Here is a 22,932-nt window from a genome sequence, read left to right on the forward strand (position 1 = left end):
AAGCTAAAGTTGATTTAATCTAAGCAGTCTGATTGTTTTATACACACTTTTTTAGTGCTTCTCCTTAAGATTTGGGGTGTATTCTTACCTTTACTACTTTTTGTCCTGTAGCTTCTATGCAGACATAAGAAAGCCATCCCTTGCCTTGACTTTGCACTTCTCATTTTAGCCCATAGTCCTGCCCTTGCCATTTTATAAATGATTTTTTAGAAAATAAATTTGTTTGGGGGTTGGAGAGTAGAAGCCAAGCAGCGCTCCTTCCACCATCCCAAGAGATGAGCTTGCCTCAAAGAAAACATATGCCCAGTTTACAGAAAGTGCCTTCTTTTGGTCATTTAGTAGAAGTTTAAATTCTGGGTCTAAAACCCCTGAAGTTCAGAGCCTGGTTAGCACAGTAGGTCACACATCAGACTCATAAAATCCAGAAGTTCTTGAAATTCCCTCCTATTTAAGAAAAGGAAAATATAAATTACCACCAGGTGCAGTGTCCCACTTTTGGAAGCCCAGATACCCAGGAGGCTTAGGCAGGGATTGCAAGTTTGAGGCTAGATGGGGTAACATAGACCCCTTCTCACACACACACACACACATACACACAAAAAAAAAACACCCTCAAATTACTAAATAAACACACATCCAGTAAATAATATCTCTACTTCTTTTAGTTGTCCTACCATAGCTTAGCATGAATTCTCTCTTCATCTCTTCCTAAAATTAGAATGTTTATTTTCCTTCTCATAGGGACTTTGATCCAACTGCCTAGTCAGTTTGAGAATTTCCTCACACCAGTCTGCCAGCCTTGAAAACTTCCTGAAAGGCTGCTGTCTTTAAGAATTTTGTGCTTTACTTAAGACTGTCTTCCTATATTCTGCCAAGACCTGCCTTCTTGCAGTTTCTACCAGGGATTCTGTTTTAGCCTACAAAGAGGGAAGCTCAGCAGCCTTTTCAACAGGTCTCTGACTATTTGGAGAATTGGTCCTGCAACCTCTAAACCTCTTTCTTTGTACTAAATATCTCTAGTTTTTCTTCTTCCCAGAACTTTCATCATCTGGTAACTCGAGAGGTCTGACTCCTGTGAGCTCAAGCTCCTTCCCAGGAGAGCAGAGACATTCAGGTCTTAATCCCTTAACACCTTTTCCCATAACCTATGCCTCTCTGCAGAGCAATGATCCTTTGAAACTGTCTGAAATTTTATAAGTTGAAGGAAGAAACTTGACTAAAAGTCCAAGCCACTCACTTTCCTCCTCCTCAATCTCTACCCAGGAGGAATGACTTACCTCATTGGGAGCGTGGAAGAAGGAACCAATCATGTTCATCTCTGGCTAAGGTTCTCTCTCTTGGGATTTGCCTTCCACCAAATGGGTATGTTCCAGGTGGCTCTAAGGCATGAACACCCCTAGAAGCCTGTGGCTGTCTAGCTGTGCACCAAAGTGACTGGGTAGACAGGTCTATCTAAAACATGTGTGAAGTTTGAAAAGTCCAAGTCACACCCTCCAATCTGGCTTTTACTGGCTACCAAATTCGCAAATCCTGTTTTATTTTCATTTGGTGTCAATGCATTAAGGGAATCCAAAGATTAGTGGGTTTGTTTTCTTTTACTTCTTATAATTCCTAATAGAAAAGCTCTTTTCACAGAAAAATAATGCTACCAGATAATGTCTACTAAAACCAAGAGGACTTATTACTTTCTCAAGTATTTTTCTGGAAACATTTCAACTTATTAATGAATGTTACCCTCTCAATATTTACTTTCCAGATGGGGAATAATCAGAGAAATCATCACCTCCTCAATTTCTGTGATAAATTTTTATTAAAGCGATTGAATCAGTTCATGTTTTTACCAGAACCACATGGACCATTGATTTGTAGTGAGTTTTTAATCAACTAAAATTTCCTATCTCCTCTGTCCATTAATATCATTGATAAGAATATTGGAAACTATAGAAATTTTATAACTTGCGGGTACAACTATCACCAACCAATCTCCTATTTCTCCACTTACCAAGAGTGCTATCATGAATATTTATCTAATGACTTTCCAAAATTGCAGCAAATGATATGTAAGGCACTAACCTAGAAGTACCCATCATCTCAGCCAGATGTGGTGGCACACACCTCAAATCCCAGTGGCTCGGGAGGCTGAGACAGGAGGATTGTGAATTCAAAGCCAACCTCAGCAATGGCGTGGCGCTAAGCAACTCAATGAGACTCTGTCTTTAAATTAAAAAAAAAATACAAAATAGGGCTGGGAGTGTGGATCAGTGATTGAGTGCCCCTGAGTTCAATTCCCAGTAACCCCGCCCCCAAATAAATAATCATCTCAATAAGCAAAATAAGATGAGTTGAATGTAAGGTTTTTTTTTTAAGTCCATTTTGCTCTTGGCACTTCTTTCTTTGTTCTCAAATGCAAATGAGCATCAATTTTTAAGTCCTTATGGAATTTTATAGTAGCTACTTTCAAGATTCACCAACATATAGTTTCCTAGATCTATATGTTTTTCAATTATGAAAAAGGTAACTAAACATTCACACGTTCCAAACATTTTCTCTAATTTTCCCACCATGAAACCATCTTTGCTTTTAGAAAAAAAAAAAGTGCATGTTTTCAGAAAGGAGTAAATAAATCTACATATCTTAGAGCAGATAGTACATATTTGCACCAATCTGACACATTCTCAAAAAAATAGCTGGGAAATTATCTAAGTCACCAAAAACATAATTCAGCTCTAAATTTATTTCTCTTCTATCTGTCACTACTCTTTATATGACTTTTTTGGTCAATTTCTTTCTTTTATTCCCCAATTCTAAGTGGATGGGTGACCTATTGTCTCCTCTGAGTCCTCTACTCTTCTCTCTATATTTTTCCCCTCAAAGACCTTACCTACCTTCATCCCTAATGATCAATTGACTTTTAATTAAACCTAAATCTATAGCCTTAGGTCTTATCTCTGCCCTGATTTCTGAACTTTAATTTCCACTGATGGGCGTACTTACTTGGGTTTACAACTATTGCCAGGTAGGCAGAAAACCTATCTGGAAGGGAGAGCAGAATGATATTCTCCATCCATCCAACTGAGTGGGCAGAATCTGTCTTCAGAGCCCATTGAGTGGGGGCCACCTATGTGGCAAATGTAAAGGCATACTACAAGATTCTACCTACCCCCCAATTTCTAGGACAGTTAGTCTTAGTTTAGGATACATAAGACTTGATGAAGGCAAGTAGGAAATAAACAAAGAAAGATACTGGGCAGAGGGATTGGTTTATGAAAGGCCTTTATAAAGAAACCCTTAGAGGATGCTGTCACAGCCAAGAGAGAATGTTCTCTATGATACCTTTGGGCACTCTTGGAGAGGACAAGGTAACAGAGGAAGGAACAGAAAGGGGGAAAGGAAAAGCAGTTTGTTTTCTCCAATTTTTTTCCAAGGCAAATGTGTCTATAACATCTTCTCCTATCTGCCACGTGATCAGGATTGATGGAGGAGGGTCAAGGACTGTCCTCCATTGTCTAAGAGCACCCCACTGAATTGTTTGGTATAAAAGCACTTCTGTGTTGTTGCTTTATTAATCCTGATGCGAACAGATGAACAGAAAGAGGGGAAAGCTTGGCCAGGACATCTACAGTATTGTTATAAAACAGCTTATTTATATGCAGCAGTTCCTTGGAGATCCTCTTTGGTCTTATGGAAAAGGTATCTAGCTAAAATCCACAAGAACTGGGCTGCCTGCCCAGTTCTGACACTACCTTCTGTGAATTTTGGAGTGCAAGATATTTAATCTCTTTTGGCCTCAGTTTCCTCAACTGTAAAATGAGATTTGATTAGATGATTATTAAATCCCTCCCAGCTCTAAAATTCTATAACTTTCAATGCTGGCATCAACCGCCCTCATCTTTTACCAAATAGTTTGATGACTTTAGGCGAGACTCTTAATACTCCATGACTCCATTTAACCTTGGGAGTTTTCAGACATTACTGTGGATTTAGCTCCGGCACCCACCTTGGGGATAAACACCATCACTAATCTGTTTGCAGTGCCCGTGCGCTGCACTGACTGAACTGCCTAATTCCACCTGCTGTGTTTTGGAGTCAGAAAAATGAGAAGCACTTTGCTATCTCCAGGAGAAGATTCCTGTGATGAATATATTCTTGAAATAGTTTGGTAGAACTGTTCTTTCTGACTCAAATAGTTGTCTGAGGAAAATTAACACCATTTAAGGGAATCAGAATTGAATGCCACAATTCCCGGACAAGCTTTTTACTTGTCGCGTCTTGTTATCTGCCCACATGGTATTTTGGAGAATCATTACATCTGACCTATATATACATAATAGAGACAATAAGAGGGTAAATGTGATTGAGCTGCTTAAAAGTGAAGATTACTGCTACCCTTTCATTATTCTGTCTGTACCAATTGCACCAGAATGGGTGTATGAAATGATGTCAAAGAGAATTTTTGACAGCTGTAATTGTGGACCTTCACTTTTATTCTAAATGACTGATGATCTATCTTGTCTTTTAATTTATGTTAAAATAAAAGGAATTTTCAATGAAAATAAATCTCATTTTTTATTTAAAAAGAGATCTTTTTCTTCTAGCAAGAAAATAAAAGCAAGAAATAAAAACATTTTTTTTTTTGCTATGTATAAGTGAGTATATTTGCTTTGGTAGTAAAAACTTTTGTTTCTGGGTTTTTAGTAAATGTGCCTGGTTCATAATATAGCAAAATGTGCAGAATGAAGTAAACTAACAATATAATGTTGGTTTTGGAACTCTTGAAACTTAATTAAGAAAAAGTAGTGTATTTAATATTGTTCTTTATTTCAACTAGTTGTTCTTTTTTATCCACTGGGGTGATTTTGTTCCCTCAGGGACACTTAGCCATTTCTACAGACATTTTATATTGCCACAACTGGGGGTAGCAGTGGTGCTATTGGTATCTGGTGGGAAGCAGCCAGGGATGCTATTTAAACATTCCACAATGCACAGAACAGCCCCCACAGCAGAGAATTCTCTGGACAAAATATTAATAGTGCTGAGGTTGAGAAATCCTGATTTAGATCAGAGTAACTTTAGACCATTTGATGTAAGACTAACAGCCAATGAGATGACCACAGTTGGACAGCTCTCCTTTGACTCAGACAGGGACCAAGCTTTAAGTGGTTCCAGCCTGCACTATAATAACACCAGCTTGCTTAATGTACTGTCAGATGATAATACAATTGTACTGGGCCTTGATATAGATTTAAGTTGAGTGAAGGACCTTTAAAGAAACTGTGAGAAGTATATTGTCTACAAATAAAGCTTTCTCCATGAAATAACTGCAACAAATAGGGGAAGGTTTTGTGGGTCCGTGTAAGCGTGTGCGTGTGCGTGTGTGTGTGTGTGTGTGTGTATTTAACTCGAATATCAAAAGAATTTATTTTATTAATTTGAGTGCTGTTGAGAATCACATTGAGTCTACTGTTCCTCCAGAAGAGAAACACTGAGAAGAGGGAAGCTGGCAAAGCAAAAAGTCAAGTACTAATTATAGTCTGGCAGCCATGAGTAGAGAATGAACAACTTATGCTGGAAAATCCATAAGGCTGCTGTGACTTAAATAATACTTCTGAAAGCAGGATACATTTGTATTTTGTGGGTATTTGTTGCTTTTGCAATTTGCTTTATTTTATCTGTAAATTCCTGGGTTATGAAATAATGTAAACATTTCTCTAAATGCTTTGGTGTTTGTATTTCAGCTGGATTCTATATTTTAGTACAAGTGCCTGGAAATATCATCTAGAAGTAGATAGTATAGGAGAGAGATAGAATCTAATTTAATGTACTAAGTGTTCATGAAATGTACAATGGATAGTGTAAAATAGTTTTAAAATCCTCCTTTGTCAGTATGATAAGAGGAGTAAAATTTGAAGTTGGATTGAATATAAAAGGACAGTGGGGTAGGCAGCTAGAGATGGGAAATAAAGAAGTGGTTTGGGACAACATTATGGTGTTTGCCTGGAATTCTTCAAGCCATTGTGAAATGCTACATCTCCAGCAGTCAGCAGGAGGGACTCAGAGGGAAATGGCAAGAGAGAGAAGGACTAGTAAGAGGCAAAGAAAACGTCAGGGATGAGGAAATTCTCACTAAACTTACGTTAAAAATTTTATCTCAATAGATAAAAAGTCTTCAATTTACTTTTTTTAAAAATATGCAATTAATAATCTCAAAAAAGTAATGAATAGCTGAGGTTAAGTAGTTCTCTTTACCTTATTTCTCTCTTCATTAAATATCATCTGTTTATTTCTCACTGGTTCCTTTAGTAGGTCAATGCCATTGTCATGGAAATCCTCCAGATTGGAATTCATCTTTACAGCATCACCCTGCTGTACAAAGCAATGGTTAGTGAGGGACTGGGCCAAGGAAAGTCAGAGGAACAATGTCATTCTTTAACACTTGCAAGAAAAACAGAAGCCACATGTATGTGGTCTTTCAGCAAACGTATTCTACCTGCGACCAATGTCCACCCATTATGTGATTTATAAAATTATCCCTCCAAGCTCACAATCCCCTGCCTGCCTCATTCCTTTCATAAAGTCCACTGCCAGGAAAAAAAAATTGTTCAAAGGCCCAGCAGGAAAAGAAGTAATTGTTACAACAGGATACTCTTGCAGGAGCTTTCTCTAGAGACCAGAATTCACAGTGTGTGGCAGTTTAAACCATTAGGAGACACTGGGGAGCAGCAATGAGGTATAAATGATAAAAGGTCTCTGGTGGAGAAGAACGTAGAAAATTCAGAGAATCTACACAAGCAAAATGGAAGACTTGACTATCACTGAGTATAGAAAGGAAAAATACAATGGAGAACACAGAATGCCTCAAAGTGATGCTATCTCCTTCCTACATTTCATGGGAATCAGCTTAGTCAGGGAGGTAATGAGGATTTGCAAACTAATATGGAACCAATGTGAGGACCAAGAAGATTTTGTGAAGATAAATAGAGCCACTTGGTACCCCAAATAATAGAACATTGGTTCTGGATGATGATTATACTGCAATAGAAAAGTCTCTATTCCAGGTAGATCATGGACATTAGGTGGCCCTTAAGGAAATAAGCTACTCATCAAAGTTCACCTGCTGTCCTGACTCATGAGATTCATGGAGACCTGCAGGTAGATTCAACTTTTTGTCTCAACTCTAAAACTAAACTGGTGTGTATTACTGGGTGAGTCACTCTGCCTCAGTACACATTTGGTATCTAATTCCATAATGGCAGCTGTTGTGAGAGATCTAAGATCAAATTCCAGATCTACCATTCCCAACTGTGGGGTTCCAAGGAAAGCACCTTTCCCTTCTTTGGACCTGTCCCATTGCTTTTAAAGCAAGGAAAGCAATATCTGTCTTCTTGTCTTACTCAAGGTTTTTTGGAAATCACTGGAGATAAAATATATGAAAGTCCTTTTAAAATCTCAAATTCCTCTACAAACTGAAATAATTTTTTTTCATTATATTAGCCTTGACAAGGATTTCTGGGTCCATTTTGTAATAACCCCACTTTCATTATTGTCTGAAAAACAGAAACTGGACAATTATGCTTTCCATATAGACATCTATAAAGAATTAGTAAACATTCTTTGAGAAGCTTTTATTGAGGCTATAACTCATAAGACTAATACTGATAACTCTCTTGCTGAAAAGACTTCTCCTTGTTTCTGTATTTAGCCACCCACATTCAGCCTTTAGTATCTACTGAATGGTTCTTTCTTCTTTGTACTAGTCCTTTGGGCATTAATTATAAATGTCAATACTCTTTCTGAAGAACTTGCTTTGAAAGGCAAAGCATAGTATTAAATGTCATGTGGGACACTAAACTGACCAGAGCCAGAGGTTTTCCTTAATTATAGTCAAGAGGGATGGTAGCAGGAGTAGTACTATGTGATAATATTGATGTGATTATGGTCTGAAAGTTGATATCCCTTCAAAATTCATATTAAAGTCTTCATCCCAAGGTGATGGTATTAGAAGGTGGAGCCTTTGGAAGGTGGTAAGGTCATAAGGGTGGAGCCCTTGTGAATAGGATCAGTGCCCTTGTAAAGGGGATCTGAGAGAGACCCTTTACCCTCCCACCAAGTGATGTGAGAGTGCGGAGATGACTGACTATGAGGAAGTGGTGCCCTATTAGCCACCAAACTTACCAGTGCCTTGATTTTGAACTTCCCAACCTCCAGAACTGTAAGAAATAATTTTCTGTTGTTTATAAGCTACTTGGTCTATGGTATTTTCTATAGCAGTGGAAACAGACTGGGACAGGTAGAAAAGAATACAAGTGCTATGAAAGATCAAAGAGAGACAAGGCAGGATTTGTGGAAAAGATGTTATTTGGCTTTGGCTTTGAGAGATGGTAAGATTTTGATAAACAGAATCAGAAGGTCATGTACTTGAAGTAATGGTTTAGAAGACACCAGGGAGTGTAGAGTCATAGACTAGTGGGACAGAAACCTATAATGAATGCAGAAGCATAGCATGATCAGTCTCAGAACATTGGAAAGACTTAAGACTGAACTTTTCTTGGTAAGCAAGGTAGAATGTAGGGAAGGGTTCTGAAGCAGCAATGACAGGAGAGGAACTCTACTTAGGCAGGGTAATCTAGGTGAGTATATAGTTAGGGGACTCCTGACTGGCCAAAAAGAGAATACAAGTGATGAGCTTAGAATGAGAAAGAGGACACACTCCTGACAACAAGAAGTTCAAAGGAACAGGAATGAGGAAGGGGGCCAGGTTGTGGGAACAGGTCCTTCAGGAAGAACAGTCATGAAGGCCAGAAGCTGTAAAGGAATGCCACTTGGAGAGAGTAAATACCATTAAGTTGAAGAAGTACACAGAATTGTGAAGGATATTGTAAATAATGGAAGCAAAGAGGCAGAGGAAGCAGGGATTTTCAGCCTGTGTAGGGAAAGATAGGAGCAGGAGATCCTCAAGGGGCAGGTACAGATGAGGAAGAAATGATAAATGTTGAAAAGGATAACTTAGGCACATGGTTCTTTCACTCACTGCTGGTGGTGTTATAATTGTAAAACATCTATGAAAGCAATTTGGCATACATATTAGGAACATTAACAATTTCAGACTCATTATTCCAAATCTGCTTTGGAGAACAGTGTGCACAAAGATGTTCATTGTAGTGTTATTTAAAATGATGAAAAATCTAGAAAAAGATAATTTGGCTGGGTATACACTGAATTAGTCTCACAAATTCTTTGAATGAATAAGACACTCAAATTTATGACAAGGAAAAACAAAATTCTATGCTGAACTAAAAAAACCTCAGTAATAATTCTAAGTACAACAATAATATTGAGTATTTTCACATTCACTCCTGTAAGCCACATAGTAGACAAGGAAACTGAGACTGGTGGAGATTAAAGAATTTACCTAATTCATGACCCAAGTTTGCAAATGAAGTAATTTGAGGGGTTGTTATTCCAAGGCAGCTTTTTTATTCTATACTCTTAATTACCTTGCTATTCTTCATATTCTGTATAGCCAATTCTTTCAGTCAATTGTAAAAACAGTGTTAATCAAACCAGTTTTTGATGTAACATAGGTAAAGTAACGCATGTATTTTTCTTTTAAATGGTTTTCTGCTTATATATAGTACATAAGCATTTACTCTGTTTTTTTTACTATAAAGATTTTTATTTCATGTAAGGTGAAAATGATTAATATTTCCATGAAGCTAAACGTTCAATGAACATAATACCAGAATATTGGCTTTATTTTCTCTGGTGCCACAATTTGAAAGGGGAAAAAAGCCTAATGTCTATTATTTATGAACACAAACAGAAGGCCACTTAATACAGTCTGTACTGTGGCTTTAGTGGCACACATTTATCCTTTAGGATATGATCCATGAAAATGTAAACGAGACATCTTAATTGTAATTAGCCTTCATTCCCAGCAATACTTTACTCTGCAGTGATGGGAAAGAAACAGAATTAATTATCAGCAACACCTCAATAATTATGTTAGAATGCTGTGAAACAAATGTGTATGTTATGTCTCTTGAGAATTTCTATTAGAACATCTTCACACCAGAAGACACTTGATCAACACGTTTTTATTTATATCACTTGAAAGTACATACTCTGGGAAGAAGAGATTACCTTCAGCTTTTCTTTGAGCTCCATGAGAGACCCACATAATTCAGTGATAGATTCAAGAACCTCTTTGTGTTTTGCCACAACTTTCTCAGCATATTTTTGTCCTTCTTCCAAACCTGAGAAGGAGAAAGGATAAAACTATTTTTAAAGGTCAAATCCTTAGCAGGAACATTTTTTAAAAGCCCAGACATTCATTCATCTCCTAAGTGTCTGTTGCTAAGTATTGGTAGACAGTAAGGGTTTGTTGATGGTGGTGGGTAGTGGTAGCAGTGTTTTCTTTTCTTTTTTGTACCAGGGTTTGAAGCCAGGAACACTTAAACACTGAGCCACATCCTCAGCCCTTTTTATTGTTTATTTTGAGATGGGGTCTTAATAAATTGCTGAGGCTGGCTTTGAACTTGTGATCCTTCCACCTCAGTCTCCTGAGCTGGTGGTATTGGAGGTGTGCCCACTGCGCACAGTAATAGTAAGTTTTTAATAGGATACTTGCCAGGGGGATGGGAATAGGAAGGACAGTGGAATGACTCTGATATAACTTTCCTGTGTACATATGTGCATTTACCACAGTAAATCTCAACATCACGTACATCCACAAGATTGGGATCCTAATTAGAATTATATATATTCCATGCATGTATAAATATAAATATGTTAAAATGGATTCTACTGTCACATGTAACTAAAAAGAACAAATACCAATAAAAAGTTGATACTTGCTCAACAAATAAACAAATGAATGAAGGCATTAAAAAAAAAAGAATTCCAGGAAAATGATAACATTTGCTATACGATGTTACTCTTATACAACTTAACCTAAATCATGTTGCTATATTCTTAAAACTCAGTTCTAATTAGTTTCTCCTATTTAGAACATTCAGTGATTCTGCATTGCCTAGTACAAATCCCTGAGGATGATATTCAAGGCCTTCCACAATCTGGTTTCAACCTGCCTCTCCCGAATGTTATCGCAATTATCTGACATATTTCATCTCTGGCCAAACTGAGCCAGCAATTCTTCCCTCAAAAATCCCACAACCAAAGCTGGGCATGGTGGTGCACACCTGTAATCCCAGCAACTCAGGAGGCTAGGCAAAAGGACTGTGAGTTCAACTATGTCTAAGTTATCTTTTTATCAACCACATCCCCTTTTACACAGTAGATATCTCAGCAAAAGTGAGGTGCTTAGCAACTCAGTGAGACCCTGTCTCTAAATAAATTACAAAATAGGGATGGAGATGTGGCTCAGTGACCCAATGTCCCTGAGTTCAATCCCCAGTACAAAAAAAAAAAAAAAAAAAATTCCACAACCAAAAATTGGATAGCTATTTGCAAACGAATTAAGCTAGATCTCTATTCCATACCAGTAACAAAATGAAGTCAAAAGGGATTGAAGACTTAAACATAAGTTCTGGAACTATAACAACTACTAGAAGAAAACAGGAAAAATGCTGCATAACATTGGGAATGAACAAGGATTTTGTAATAACACCTGAAGGAAACAAAATCCAAAATAAACCAATGGGATGCATCAAACTAAGAACAAACAAACAAACATACAAAAACTTATGCAGAGCAAAGGAAAAATGTGAAAAGAGAAAAAAATTAAGAAGAAATGATTAAGTTACAATGAGTTCATTAAGGTCCTACCTTAATCCACTATGACTGATACCGTTCTGAGAAAAGGGAGAGAATCAAGGTCTGCTTGGGTACAGAGAGATACTATGTAGAGACATTGCAGAGATAGTAGAATGAATAGTAGAATGAATCAGACATAACTTTTCTATGTGTTCATATATGAATATATGCCAGTATAACTCCATATCACGGGAACCACAAAAAGGGGAAGTTATACTCCATGTATGCACACTATGTAAAAATACACTCTACTGTTATGTATATCTAAAACAAAACAAAACAAAAACAAAACCAGAGAAATACAAATGAAGCAGAGTATAGGATATTGTATGATTGGAGGGAAATTAATTTTATGGAGTCTGAACTTGAACAGACACAAATACAACATTAAGTATACTCCCCTTGCCCTAAAGGCATCTGTAGTCAGGAGAGAAGACAGACAAATAAACAGCTGTTTATGCTTCCATGTGACAAGTACACCAAGAGCAGCGAACATCTGCATGGGAGCAGAGTACTTCCAAACTCCTTAGTGCTCTATACAATAACCACAGTAATTAGGATATGTCCCATTCGTTTTCATTAATTTTTCAATTTATATTTTAGTATCTTTATATTTCTATCATTTTCCTTTGGAAAGTCATAAATAATTCATTCTAAATAATTTAATAATAGAAAGCACAGTACTTGTTGTTTTATTCTACAGCATTTTTATGGCTATGCATGGGTAGTGCTTCATGTTAGAAGACTATCTATCTGGTGGCAGATGTGGGAAGCCAGAAGAAGTATTTTATACCACCTATTGCTGTCTCTCTTCTAGGCTGCATTTGCCTGGTCTCTGGGAATTACTCTTGATCTCACAAGAACATCAGAAAATGCATGGAACTTATTCCTTAAAGCCCTGGAAGATTGTCACCACCTAGGGACTTCTTTATTGGAGACGGCTTTTAGGAAGAAGGACTTCTCAGGCTGGCAACAATATTACCTTTCCTAATGATGGAGGTAGACAAAAACAGAAATTTTAAGATAAAAATCAGAGTTCTTCCATTTATTACACAAGTGAGAGGTAGATAAGGGAGGATTTTCCAGCTATTTCTCAAATCTGTGAACCAAAACCTTCATAGAAACCAGAGGGTTATAGACCTCAATCTTAGCTTTATGAATGAGTATTATTCATACTTATTATTCTTAAGTATTTTGTATGTTGTTCAAGGAATTACTCTAGTAGAAATTAGATTTGTTGTTGTTGCTGTGTGTGTGTGTGTGTGTGTATGTATGTATGTGTGTATAAGTTGAGTTGTTCTGGTTTTATTTCCCTGGAGATGAATAAGAGGAATGGAGGAGAAAAGCAAATAGAGAAGGACAGTTTATATCTTTCTGGTAGCTAAAAATCAGGAGGCTCCATCTCTTGCTGTCAGCAATCCCTCCCTCCATTCCCTGCTGTTTGTTTTGCTGGATATGAGCTCTAATCATGAGCCTTTCCTCTGAATAATTTTGAACCGGAGGACCCTAAGGCTTGCCTTCCCTCCTTCATGCTAGATAAGGTTCAGTACAGATTGGTTTGTTGGCAAATCACTGCATTGCTTAAGAGAGAACTTACCATATAAGCGCTGAGCAAGGTTCGTGACTTCCTGAATCCTTTCCTCTTGCTGAGGCACTGAGGGTGCAATGAACTTGTTGAACTGCTGGTGGAGAATTTCCACGGCTTCCTTTGTCTTGCACTCCATGGAATATTTCCCAACTCTTACAACTGTGGCACTTGCATCTTCATACCAAAAGTGACACTAAATTAAAATGGGTTAAAGCACAGATTAAAGAGATGTCATCCTTCGAAAGTTCTTAATATTCACCAGTGAAGCATAATATTTTAATTTCCTCAAACTTTGTGGTCACATGGGTTTGAACTTTTAAAGTCATATTAAAGAAAATACCAAAACACTATAATTTTTCACTTAGATACTAAAGGCAGAAATAAGAAAGCATACTATGAAAATAAAATTAAAAACCAAAAAAATAGAAACACCTTTGATTCTCCTGCCTTCTTAGGTTTGTCTAAAAAAATAATTCCTAAGAGGAATGTTGCAGACTCAAGAACAAGAATCATGAAAAACATTTGGCACTAAAAAGAATCCAAACATCAGCTATGAGGAAAGGAAATAGCCCAAACATTCAAAATCCAGCATAATAAAGTAATATCATTAGCAATCCATAGGTAAAATATTGCCTGTTTAATATTGTAATAAATATATTATCTTTTAAGAATGGTATTTAGATTATGGATGGAGGAAATATCGTCCAAAGGATAGAATTTTACCATTTAAAAATAGAAGATAGTCATATTTTCAAAGCACACTGGAGAATTGAAACAGTTTTTCACTAAAAATGAATAATTGTGATGGGAGGAACATTTGACCCAGGCCAGAGGCACTTATGCTAGGAGAGAAATAGCAACACACAACTCTCTTATAAGCTGGTTTTAAATAAGTGCCATGGAGCTGCAGCAAACCCATACATCAGATATAGAAGAATAATCATCTTGATCCTCCTTAATGTAGTGTTAAATCTAAAAACTCAACTGTATTAGTGGTAAAGAAAGATACTCTTTATCTCAGGATAATAGGCAACAAAGAATACACAAGAGCTTCAAGTGTAGTTTCTTCAGTATGAAGTGTGAAATAATAACTTGTCAAACTTATGCCTTTTGTGTAGACCACCATTAATCCTCTTGACAATAATAAAAATTACATGAATAACAAAATCTTGCACCTGAAAAATGCCAGTATCACTTTTTTTATAAATATTTTCAAAATCTGTGAGACAAATAAGCCATTATAAGTATTTTAAACTGCTATCCAGCAGTGAACATAATTTCACAATGGTTAAACATCCTGGGTCGATGAGGTTATAGAGAAATGTGTACTCTTGTGTTTCTGGCAAGGGTAAATTAGTAAAAGCTTTCTGAAGAGCAATTGGATAATACAATCAAAAGCCTTACAACAGCCATCCCCTTTGATCTAGAGATTCTACTTCAAGAAATTATCCTAAGGAAACAATCATGAAAGGGAGTATGATTCCGGGATTTAATGACAATAATATCTAATGCAACATTGTTTTAAAGCAGCAAAATAATTTCTTTAAACATTACAACAAGGATACCATCACAATACTAAGATGATACCTCTTCTATTACTTCTTGGAGATGCTCAGTCAGGTCCAGATTTACTTTGTAATCTGTGACAACTTTCTCAAAGTCCTCCACATGTTTCTGCAAATCCTTCATGGCTTCCAAAAGGACATTAACTTTATTACTTGGATAATTTAAGAAAGAATCACAAGTTTTATTATTAACTTTTTCCATTTTCTTTCTCAAAACCTGTGCAAAAAAAAGTTGAAAAAAATAAGATTTGATTTATGAAGGGTAGCAATAAAATAGCAAGACAATAAGGACAAATTTTTGTAACTTCCACCATTCTGATATGTTAAAATCACAGTTATTATAAATGTATTTTGGAAATAATATGTTTTATTCCAAATATTTTATTGATCCAGTATTCAGCAAATATATAAACAATTTAGAAGGGTTTATTACAGATTTTAAAATATTAGTAGGAATTTTAGAAAAAGAGAGTCATCATAAAATGAAAATCAAATACTTGTTCTTAATAAGCTCACTGTCTCCTGAAAAGGGCATTCACCATTCATGTGGTCATCAAGGGACTGGGAGAGCCTTAAAGGAAGCTGCTGATACAGAGTGGTGCAAGGAAAGTAAGTGGAGGCTTACAGGGTACATATGTCTTGGGGAGAAGAACAGAGGTTGACATGAGCGTAGGTTTGGTAGAAATCATTCTGAAGCTACCTCAAAAGATAAATCTCAATGTCCATCAATGGGTACTAAGTTACAGTCAGACAGGAGAGGAAGCTCTGGTGTTCTAGTGCAGAGATGACTACAGAGAACAATCGTGAATCGCATATTCCAGAAAGCTAGAAGAAGAAATTCTGAAAGTTTTTGTCATAAATATAAAATGATAAGTGTTTGAGGAGACAGATACGTTTTACCTGATTTAAACATTACACAATGTGCGCATGTATTAAAACAGCACCTATCCCCACATAAATATATATAAATACGTATAATTTTTATGTCTTTATGGATCAGTTTTAAAAACTTTAAATTAAAAAAAAACTAATAAAAATTTTAAAATCTGGCTCTCATAAACAATATTTTAAAAAGTAGTAAAAGCAACATTTGACTTTAGATGATAGAATTCCCACTAAGGGTGGCATGCTGTTATCAAGGACAGGATGATACTGTGACTACAGGTGAGTCCACTTAAAATTGGCACCATTTTGCTGAACACCAAAACCAACCAAAAAAAAAAAAAAAAAAGAACATTCAGGAAGGCAGACTCTGGACTATAGGGATAAAATTACTATTTTTGAAAAGAAAAGGAGAAATAAATTAATTTATTACTTATTTTACACAAGAAACCCAAATGTTATGGAAAATGATCTTTTTGATCCAAAAAAAAAAAAAAAACCCAATAGGCACCTTGATATAAAGTACTAAATGATTTTTCAATCATTGTAGTACACACACACACACACACACACACATAAACACACACACACACAAACACTTTTTCATTACCTGCATTTTTTCAACATACATATCAACTTGTTGTATTTGATATTTAAGAGCCTTCAGATTTCGAGCTTTTTCATTTTTCTTAGTGTAGTTAAACTTCAAATTGTTGAATTTCTTTTTGATATCTTTGAAAGACTCTTTGAGCTACAGTTCAATAAAAAGAAACAGAATTCTTAAAATAAGAAAACTTATATTCATTTATGATAAGTCAAGATATCTAAACACTTCAAAATATGTATAACCTTCAAAATGTATTCAGTTAATTTTCAATAGAAATCTAACAAATCAGGTAGGTGGATATGTAGTGTGAATTTAAATATATCCCCCAATATGAGTAGTCATCAGTTGTTCTTAATACATTTTGATTTGTAATTATTAGGATTTAAAATTACAGAATATCCCATTGGTCCCCAAGCAAGACAGTTTCTAACATATTGTGCAAAGGCTTTCACCAACTTTGATTTTCTTATTTTTATTTATTTGGTATCATTTATCCTATTCATTCTGTTCTCTGTGCTAATATTTGTTCCCGATTCTTCCATCTCCCAATGTTCTCTTGCAGCCATCACATTTAAATGTTCTAAGCTCCAAGGAGCTATTCAGGTTGAAGAGGACCATGAAGTGTTGACATTGAGACCACCTTGGAGTGAAAAAGAAGATCTGATAGGACAGTTTTATTTGCCCAGTTAAAAAATATTTTTCCTGAGTAATTTTCAAAGGAGTTCACTTCTTAGACATAGGTTGTTAACTTCAGATGTGCTTCAAAAACAATAAATAAAATAAATAAATAAAATGAGAGTCATTGCCCATGGTGGCAATGCTACCCTGAGGACATGTCTCTGCTCAGAGAACAGGGTACAGATGATGACAGCTTGACTTTACCATTGCACCAGAATTCTAAGCAGTTCAGTTCTATTAGACACATCACTTTCTGTCCCTTCTCTATATTCAAGAAGGATGAGGATATTGACAGGCAACTCTCTCTTTGTGTTATCAGCAAAGAGAAATACAGAGAAAACATTAACCTCAAGATTATACGGAGTCATTTAACAGCAAGAGTGAACAATGTCATGGTTGATAAATTTGAGCTATGATGAGAAAAGTCAGAAAAACATTAAAATTCTTTTCAATGACAACAAATAATTTATTTGGGAGGGAATAAAAGCTGTGCACCAGGTGAGATTTTAGATTCATAATGCAGAAAAATGTATCTGCTCTAGAAAATGCATGCTTTCTCAAAATGCTTATTTCAAATTCTGCATATTTGAAAATAAAGCCTTGATCTTATATTTAACACTTCTTGGAGACAATTGTCTGCAAAGCCTTAGCAGACTTGTGTACACAGAAATTATTATATTCATGTAATTTTGCATCTGTCATACTTATGCTTAACCTTTATTTTATATGGTCATGAAATTGTTGCGCATTAGCTTGAAACTATAACTAAACCAAGAACAGAGACTACATAGAGAATTTTAATTGATAAATCAGTAATGTTTAGAAGGAGTCAAAAGAGCCATAAATTCAAAAATTGAAAACAATTTATCAGAACTCAGAAAATGATTTACAAGAATATTATAATAAATTAGCATATTTGTGCCAATAAATATTTACATACTATGACATTTGATGTTTCAATGTACACATGTTTGATTTTAGCAGGAAAGGATGAGGTCAGTTTATGAGTCTGAGATGTAAAGGAGCTATATCTTTAATATTCAGATAAACCTTAGGCAGGAACTTTTTCCCCATAAGGCTATAATCTACAACTATAAGTATAATAATACTACCTCTGAGCAAGCCTGGAATTCTTGTTTTAAAAAACATATCCCAGTGGTGAGTTATTGTTCATGACCAGAGTTTCTGTTTGGAATGGTTAAAAAAAAAAAAAAAGTTCTGCAGACATGCAGACAGTGCTGATAGATTCACAATGGTGTGAATGTACTAAATAGCACTGAACTATGCACATTAAATGGTTAAGATGATAAATTTTGTTTTCATGCATATTTTATCAAAGGTAGAATAAAGGGGAAAATATATCACTAACATTTATCCATGGAAAATAAAATTTTGTATCTTATTTTTCTTTACTGAAACATGACATATTTTTATACACTTCAGTCTAGAGGAAGGAAGAGGGGCTGTGTCATTAACATGAAAACCATTAAGCACTTTTTAAAAGTTTGTGTGTAATTAAATTTAGTTATATATAATTTTAGCACAATTAGTTAAAATTATTCAAGGGTTGTTTTTTTTTTTAAAGATCAAATATTAATGTAATGCCAGATGCAGTGGCACATGCTTATAATCCCAGAGGCACAGTAGGCTGAGGCAGGAAGATGGAGAGTTCAAAGCTAGTCTCGCAATGGCAAAGCACTAAACAACTAAGTGAGACCCTGTCTCTAAATAAAATACAAAATAGGGCTGGGGGTATGGCTCAGTGGCCAAGCGTCCTTGAGTTCAATCCCTGGTAAACACCCCTACCAAAAAAAATTAATGTACTGATGTAAACCAAAGTTTATTTCTATGTGTTAAAATAATAAGGATTTCTTAAATACATTAATCTGGTCTTATCTGATAAGATCATACCTCCTGGTAGAATAAAAAATAAAAAATTGCTCATCTCTATTGTCATCATCATATTCATGATTTTGCATTAATCTCATTCTAGTACTCATATGTCTTCTTGTTTCTCTCATAGAAGCACTCACCTCCCAGATGACTTTACAACATGTTTTTTTTCCAAACCAGACTCTTGCCACAGACTTCTCGATTGACCAAAGCATTCCTGAGGGGAAAACCCAAACTGCTTGCCCTGTGTCGCCCCCTCTCAGCCTGAAGCAGCCAGAGCAGTCATCACTTATTTCTCCTTACAGCACTGAGGGTTCCCTTACCCAGAGGGAAAAATTCCAACACTTAAAAATAGTCATACCTTAGTTACATTTAAAAAATTAAAAGGAGGGAGATGTGGAGAGTGGTGATTTGAACCATGATCTGATTCCCCCATGGCAGTGTTGCACTGGGAAATGCCTGTGTAGAGGTGCAGGTCAAGATGGCCCAGTTGCTATGCTGACACCAGCCCAGGGAAGCTACATACAAAGGCACAGCGGCAGTTAGCAGTCGAGGCCTTGAGTTCAGACACCAACTCCTGGAGATAGAGGATTTGAACATAACAAGATGACCCTAATGTCTTGCCAGTCCTGCATCCTTTAGATTTCCTGCTTTGCTGAAACTTTTCCAAAAATAACCTTTTGATGAAACTTATATAATAAACATGCTGAGCGAGCTCTGGGTCAGTCAAACTCCAATGGGGTTTGGCTGCTAACCTGGCCCCAGCTTTTTCTCTATGTGTATCTATTTGTCTTTTCTTCATCCCCCATCATCCCTCTCTGGATCCTGAATTAACAGCTGTGATGGTCATGGCAGTTGGCACCTGAACAGAGATGCTTGTTTAAATGAGAAGGTTTAACAGCTAATAAAAAATTATATGAGGAATGGAGAAAGACAAAGCCTTAACACTCTAATCCCAAACCATGAGATTTCAAATAAACTTTAGGTTAAGAAATTTAAGATTGGCTGAGTGGGGTGGCATGCACCTGTGTTTCCAGCAACTTGGGAGACTGAAGTAGGGGAATTACAAATTTGAGGTCAGCCTCCACAAATTATTGAGACCTTCAGCAACTTACAAGACTCTCTTTAAAAATAAAAAATAAAAAGGACTGGGGAGATAGCTCAGTGGTAAAGCACTGCTGGGTTAAATCCTCAATTAAAAAAGAAAAAGAAAAGAAATTTAAGACTGATAACGGATAAGTGTGACTTTATTTCTGTTTGCTTCAGAATGTATGCACTTCCCCTGAACATGATTCATAAGGCTGAAGAATGTTCATGACACTATGGGTATGTGAAATGGGATCATCCTCTTTCTGACACTCGAGCTCCCTTGCCGAAGGTGCTGGCACTTTTCTCTTTTGGTCCCACTGGAAATACATTCAAAATCTAAACCATTCTGCCTTAACCAACTCAAACTCAGTACTTTTGAGGTACATGTGGCAAGCAGCATGGAGAGAGCTACCTCCAGCAACTAAAAAATTTAGCAGTATCTAATTTTTCTTACCTGCGCATTCCAATATGAAAACTTAACTTCCCATCTAATCCCCACATAACTTGGGGTCATATTTTTAAAGGAACTGAGTGCCATGGTTGCTTAGTGTGGTATCATTGTTCATGCAGCTGTTTCTAACTTTAGTTCGCTTGTCAACAATAGGGAATGGTGGAGATGGTTAAGACAACTGTTCGACTTGAGCACATATGCAGAAAAATAAAACACCCAAATTATGAAGCAAGAAAAAAATTACCCAACTGGAAATCTTTAACTGTTGTTACAATTCATATTAATACAATTTCTGAACATCTTTTAAAAATTAGGAAAAAAAATTTCAGTCAATAATTTGATGTTCCTATTTTTGCACTCTCTCAACTCCTCTGTATTTGCCATGGAATAAGTAGACTAGGTTAACAGCTATAATTAGACCAAAAATTATTAAGATTTTAAAACCACGGTCATTTTGAAACTAGAAGAATGAGCATGTTCACCAAATTTTCTAGCAAGCTGTAAACTCCCTTTCAGGATTAGGATGAAAGTGTTGTTGGGAAGAAGCAGAAGAGACTTCTGACCTGAAATCTGACTTGCTATTCTTAGTCTTGACTAAGCTGGTTGAGGCAGCTTTGGCACAAGAATGTATTATCTGTAAGTCTGTTGCTGGCAAGACCAATTGATGTGAGAGACAGGGGATATTTACAACCAAGGAAATGTATTTAAAAACCAAACTAAACAAGAAAAAATTCCATTAGGATTATGACATTCTTGGTCAGAAGTAAAAATTAAAAAAAATGGTAGTCAATTTTCATTTCTCTTAATGTCCACCCAAGAAGCTTCATTTCTTACCCACCATTTTGCCCATTCCTGAAAAAAGAAAAATAAATAAAACTTTTTGATGCTCAATTTCAGTAACAAAAGTCTGTAATGTCACCCTCCAGGAATGCTTGCATTTGAAAGGAAGACACCCAAAGACTTAAAAGTTAACCAAAATGGTTTGCCAAATATAAATGGTAGCATATTCAGTCTTAGTGCTAGAGATGTTCCTGGACAAGAATTTCTTGTTCTCATTCCCTTCAGCAACCATACCACATCGCCCGAGCTTAAGACCCATCTTGTAGCAAGAGAAAATGGAGGAACTGGGAAAGAGAAGATGATTGCACCATCTCAAATTGTAGGTGGCAGCAGGTCTCAATAATAAATATTTTACCCACTCTGCATGTTTCCTATCTTCATAATATATTCTGGATATGATAACTATTATAGTTTTAATCTTCAGTTCTCTATATTCTTCTGGAACTTTCCTACAGCTGTTAACACAAGTTAAACACTGAAATTTTAAGATAGTTTAACCCCACAGGATTTTTCCTGAACAATTGGAAACTTTCCTATTTACTTACGCATACCTTCCAAATAGATATAGAGTGCCGCCCGATTAACAAATGACCATGAAGTAAAGCCTCCTAGGTTTTAATTTTCCCTACACTAAGTTTCCTGTGGTCGTTTGTATTCCTATGGCCTGGCACACAGTAGCCACACATTAAAGATATTTGTTGAATGAAGTCTTTTTAAAAAAATTTTAAATAATAAATTCAGGTTATAAATCTGGAAAATAATTACTGTCTGTACTATTTCATGGTGCTGCCCCAATGGCAGTTTTGCTCTCTATATAAATTTTTTATACTTCCTTTCCTGTCAGTGGGTGGTTATCCATGGTCATTTTGTCAGTAGCAAAGTGCCGCATGATATCAGGTGGTTTTATTTTTATTGATTGTGTATGTGTCCCTAAGGACTCTGTTCCTCTATTCCAATTTACTGTTTCTAATCCAGCTTGTGTCTCTAGAACTCAGATGATGGATTTATCCAAACTGACAGAAGAATTTGTGCCATTGGAACACATGCCTGACACATGGAATAAATATGCTGAGTCCTTTTCTGCTTTCTTCCTGATAGGCAAGATGTTGCTACGTGGAAACACTTTGGGGAACAGTAATATAATTACCTGAAAGCTGATGTGCAGAAAGCTTATTTTGAGAAAATGGATACCAACCTGATTCTGTCACTGCTGTTCTTTTCAGCAGAGGAATTGCTTGTGACCCATAATATGAGCCTCAAGATACACATTTCCATTAACGTCATATAAAGGATTTTTTGGTCAAGTTACAAAAAAAAATACTCGATATTAACTTATTACTTTTCTAAATGTAGATGGGCAAAGAATGAGTAACTAATGATGTTCCTCTGTCATGTCACACAGCAGAGAATATGTTTATGTGTATTAATCACTTATTCACTTAACCAGGCAAGAAAATATACAATGGTATTTAACATTTATGCATCGAAATCCACCTTTGTGTGAAATGGGTAAAAATAAATACCGTAAAATCAGGCAGTTTGACAGCTGTGTTTTCTAGTAGGTAAA

General features: G+C 36.1%; 1 protein-coding gene across 4 annotated transcripts in view; it reads right to left on the minus strand.

Annotated features, from left to right (window-relative positions):
- Positions 1 to 22,932, minus strand: part of Ccdc141 (coiled-coil domain containing 141) — a 196,143-nt gene that overhangs the window by 6,470 nt on the left and 166,741 nt on the right. For 3 of the 4 annotated variants that reach the window (XM_046447264.2, XM_046447263.2, XM_046447262.2), the window contains 5 exons: positions 16,418 to 16,558; positions 14,948 to 15,142; positions 13,370 to 13,553; positions 10,141 to 10,253; positions 6,247 to 6,363 (listed from right to left, as the gene is read on the minus strand). In XM_046447264.2, coding sequence (XP_046303220.1) covers positions 6,247 to 6,363; positions 10,141 to 10,253; positions 13,370 to 13,553; positions 14,948 to 15,142; positions 16,418 to 16,558 — 750 coding nt within the window. The remainder of the gene's footprint in view (positions 1 to 6,246; positions 6,364 to 10,140; positions 10,254 to 13,369; positions 13,554 to 14,947; positions 15,143 to 16,417; positions 16,559 to 22,932) is intronic. The other variant, XM_046447265.2, reaches the window with a different exon arrangement.

Source organism: Marmota monax, unplaced genomic scaffold (genome assembly GCF_021218885.2).
Source record: "Marmota monax isolate L192 unplaced genomic scaffold, Marmota_monax_Labrador192_F-V1.1 WCK01_AAM20220418_F8-fsc00007, whole genome shotgun sequence".
In the NCBI taxonomy this organism is placed as follows: Eukaryota; Metazoa; Chordata; class Mammalia; order Rodentia; family Sciuridae; genus Marmota; species Marmota monax.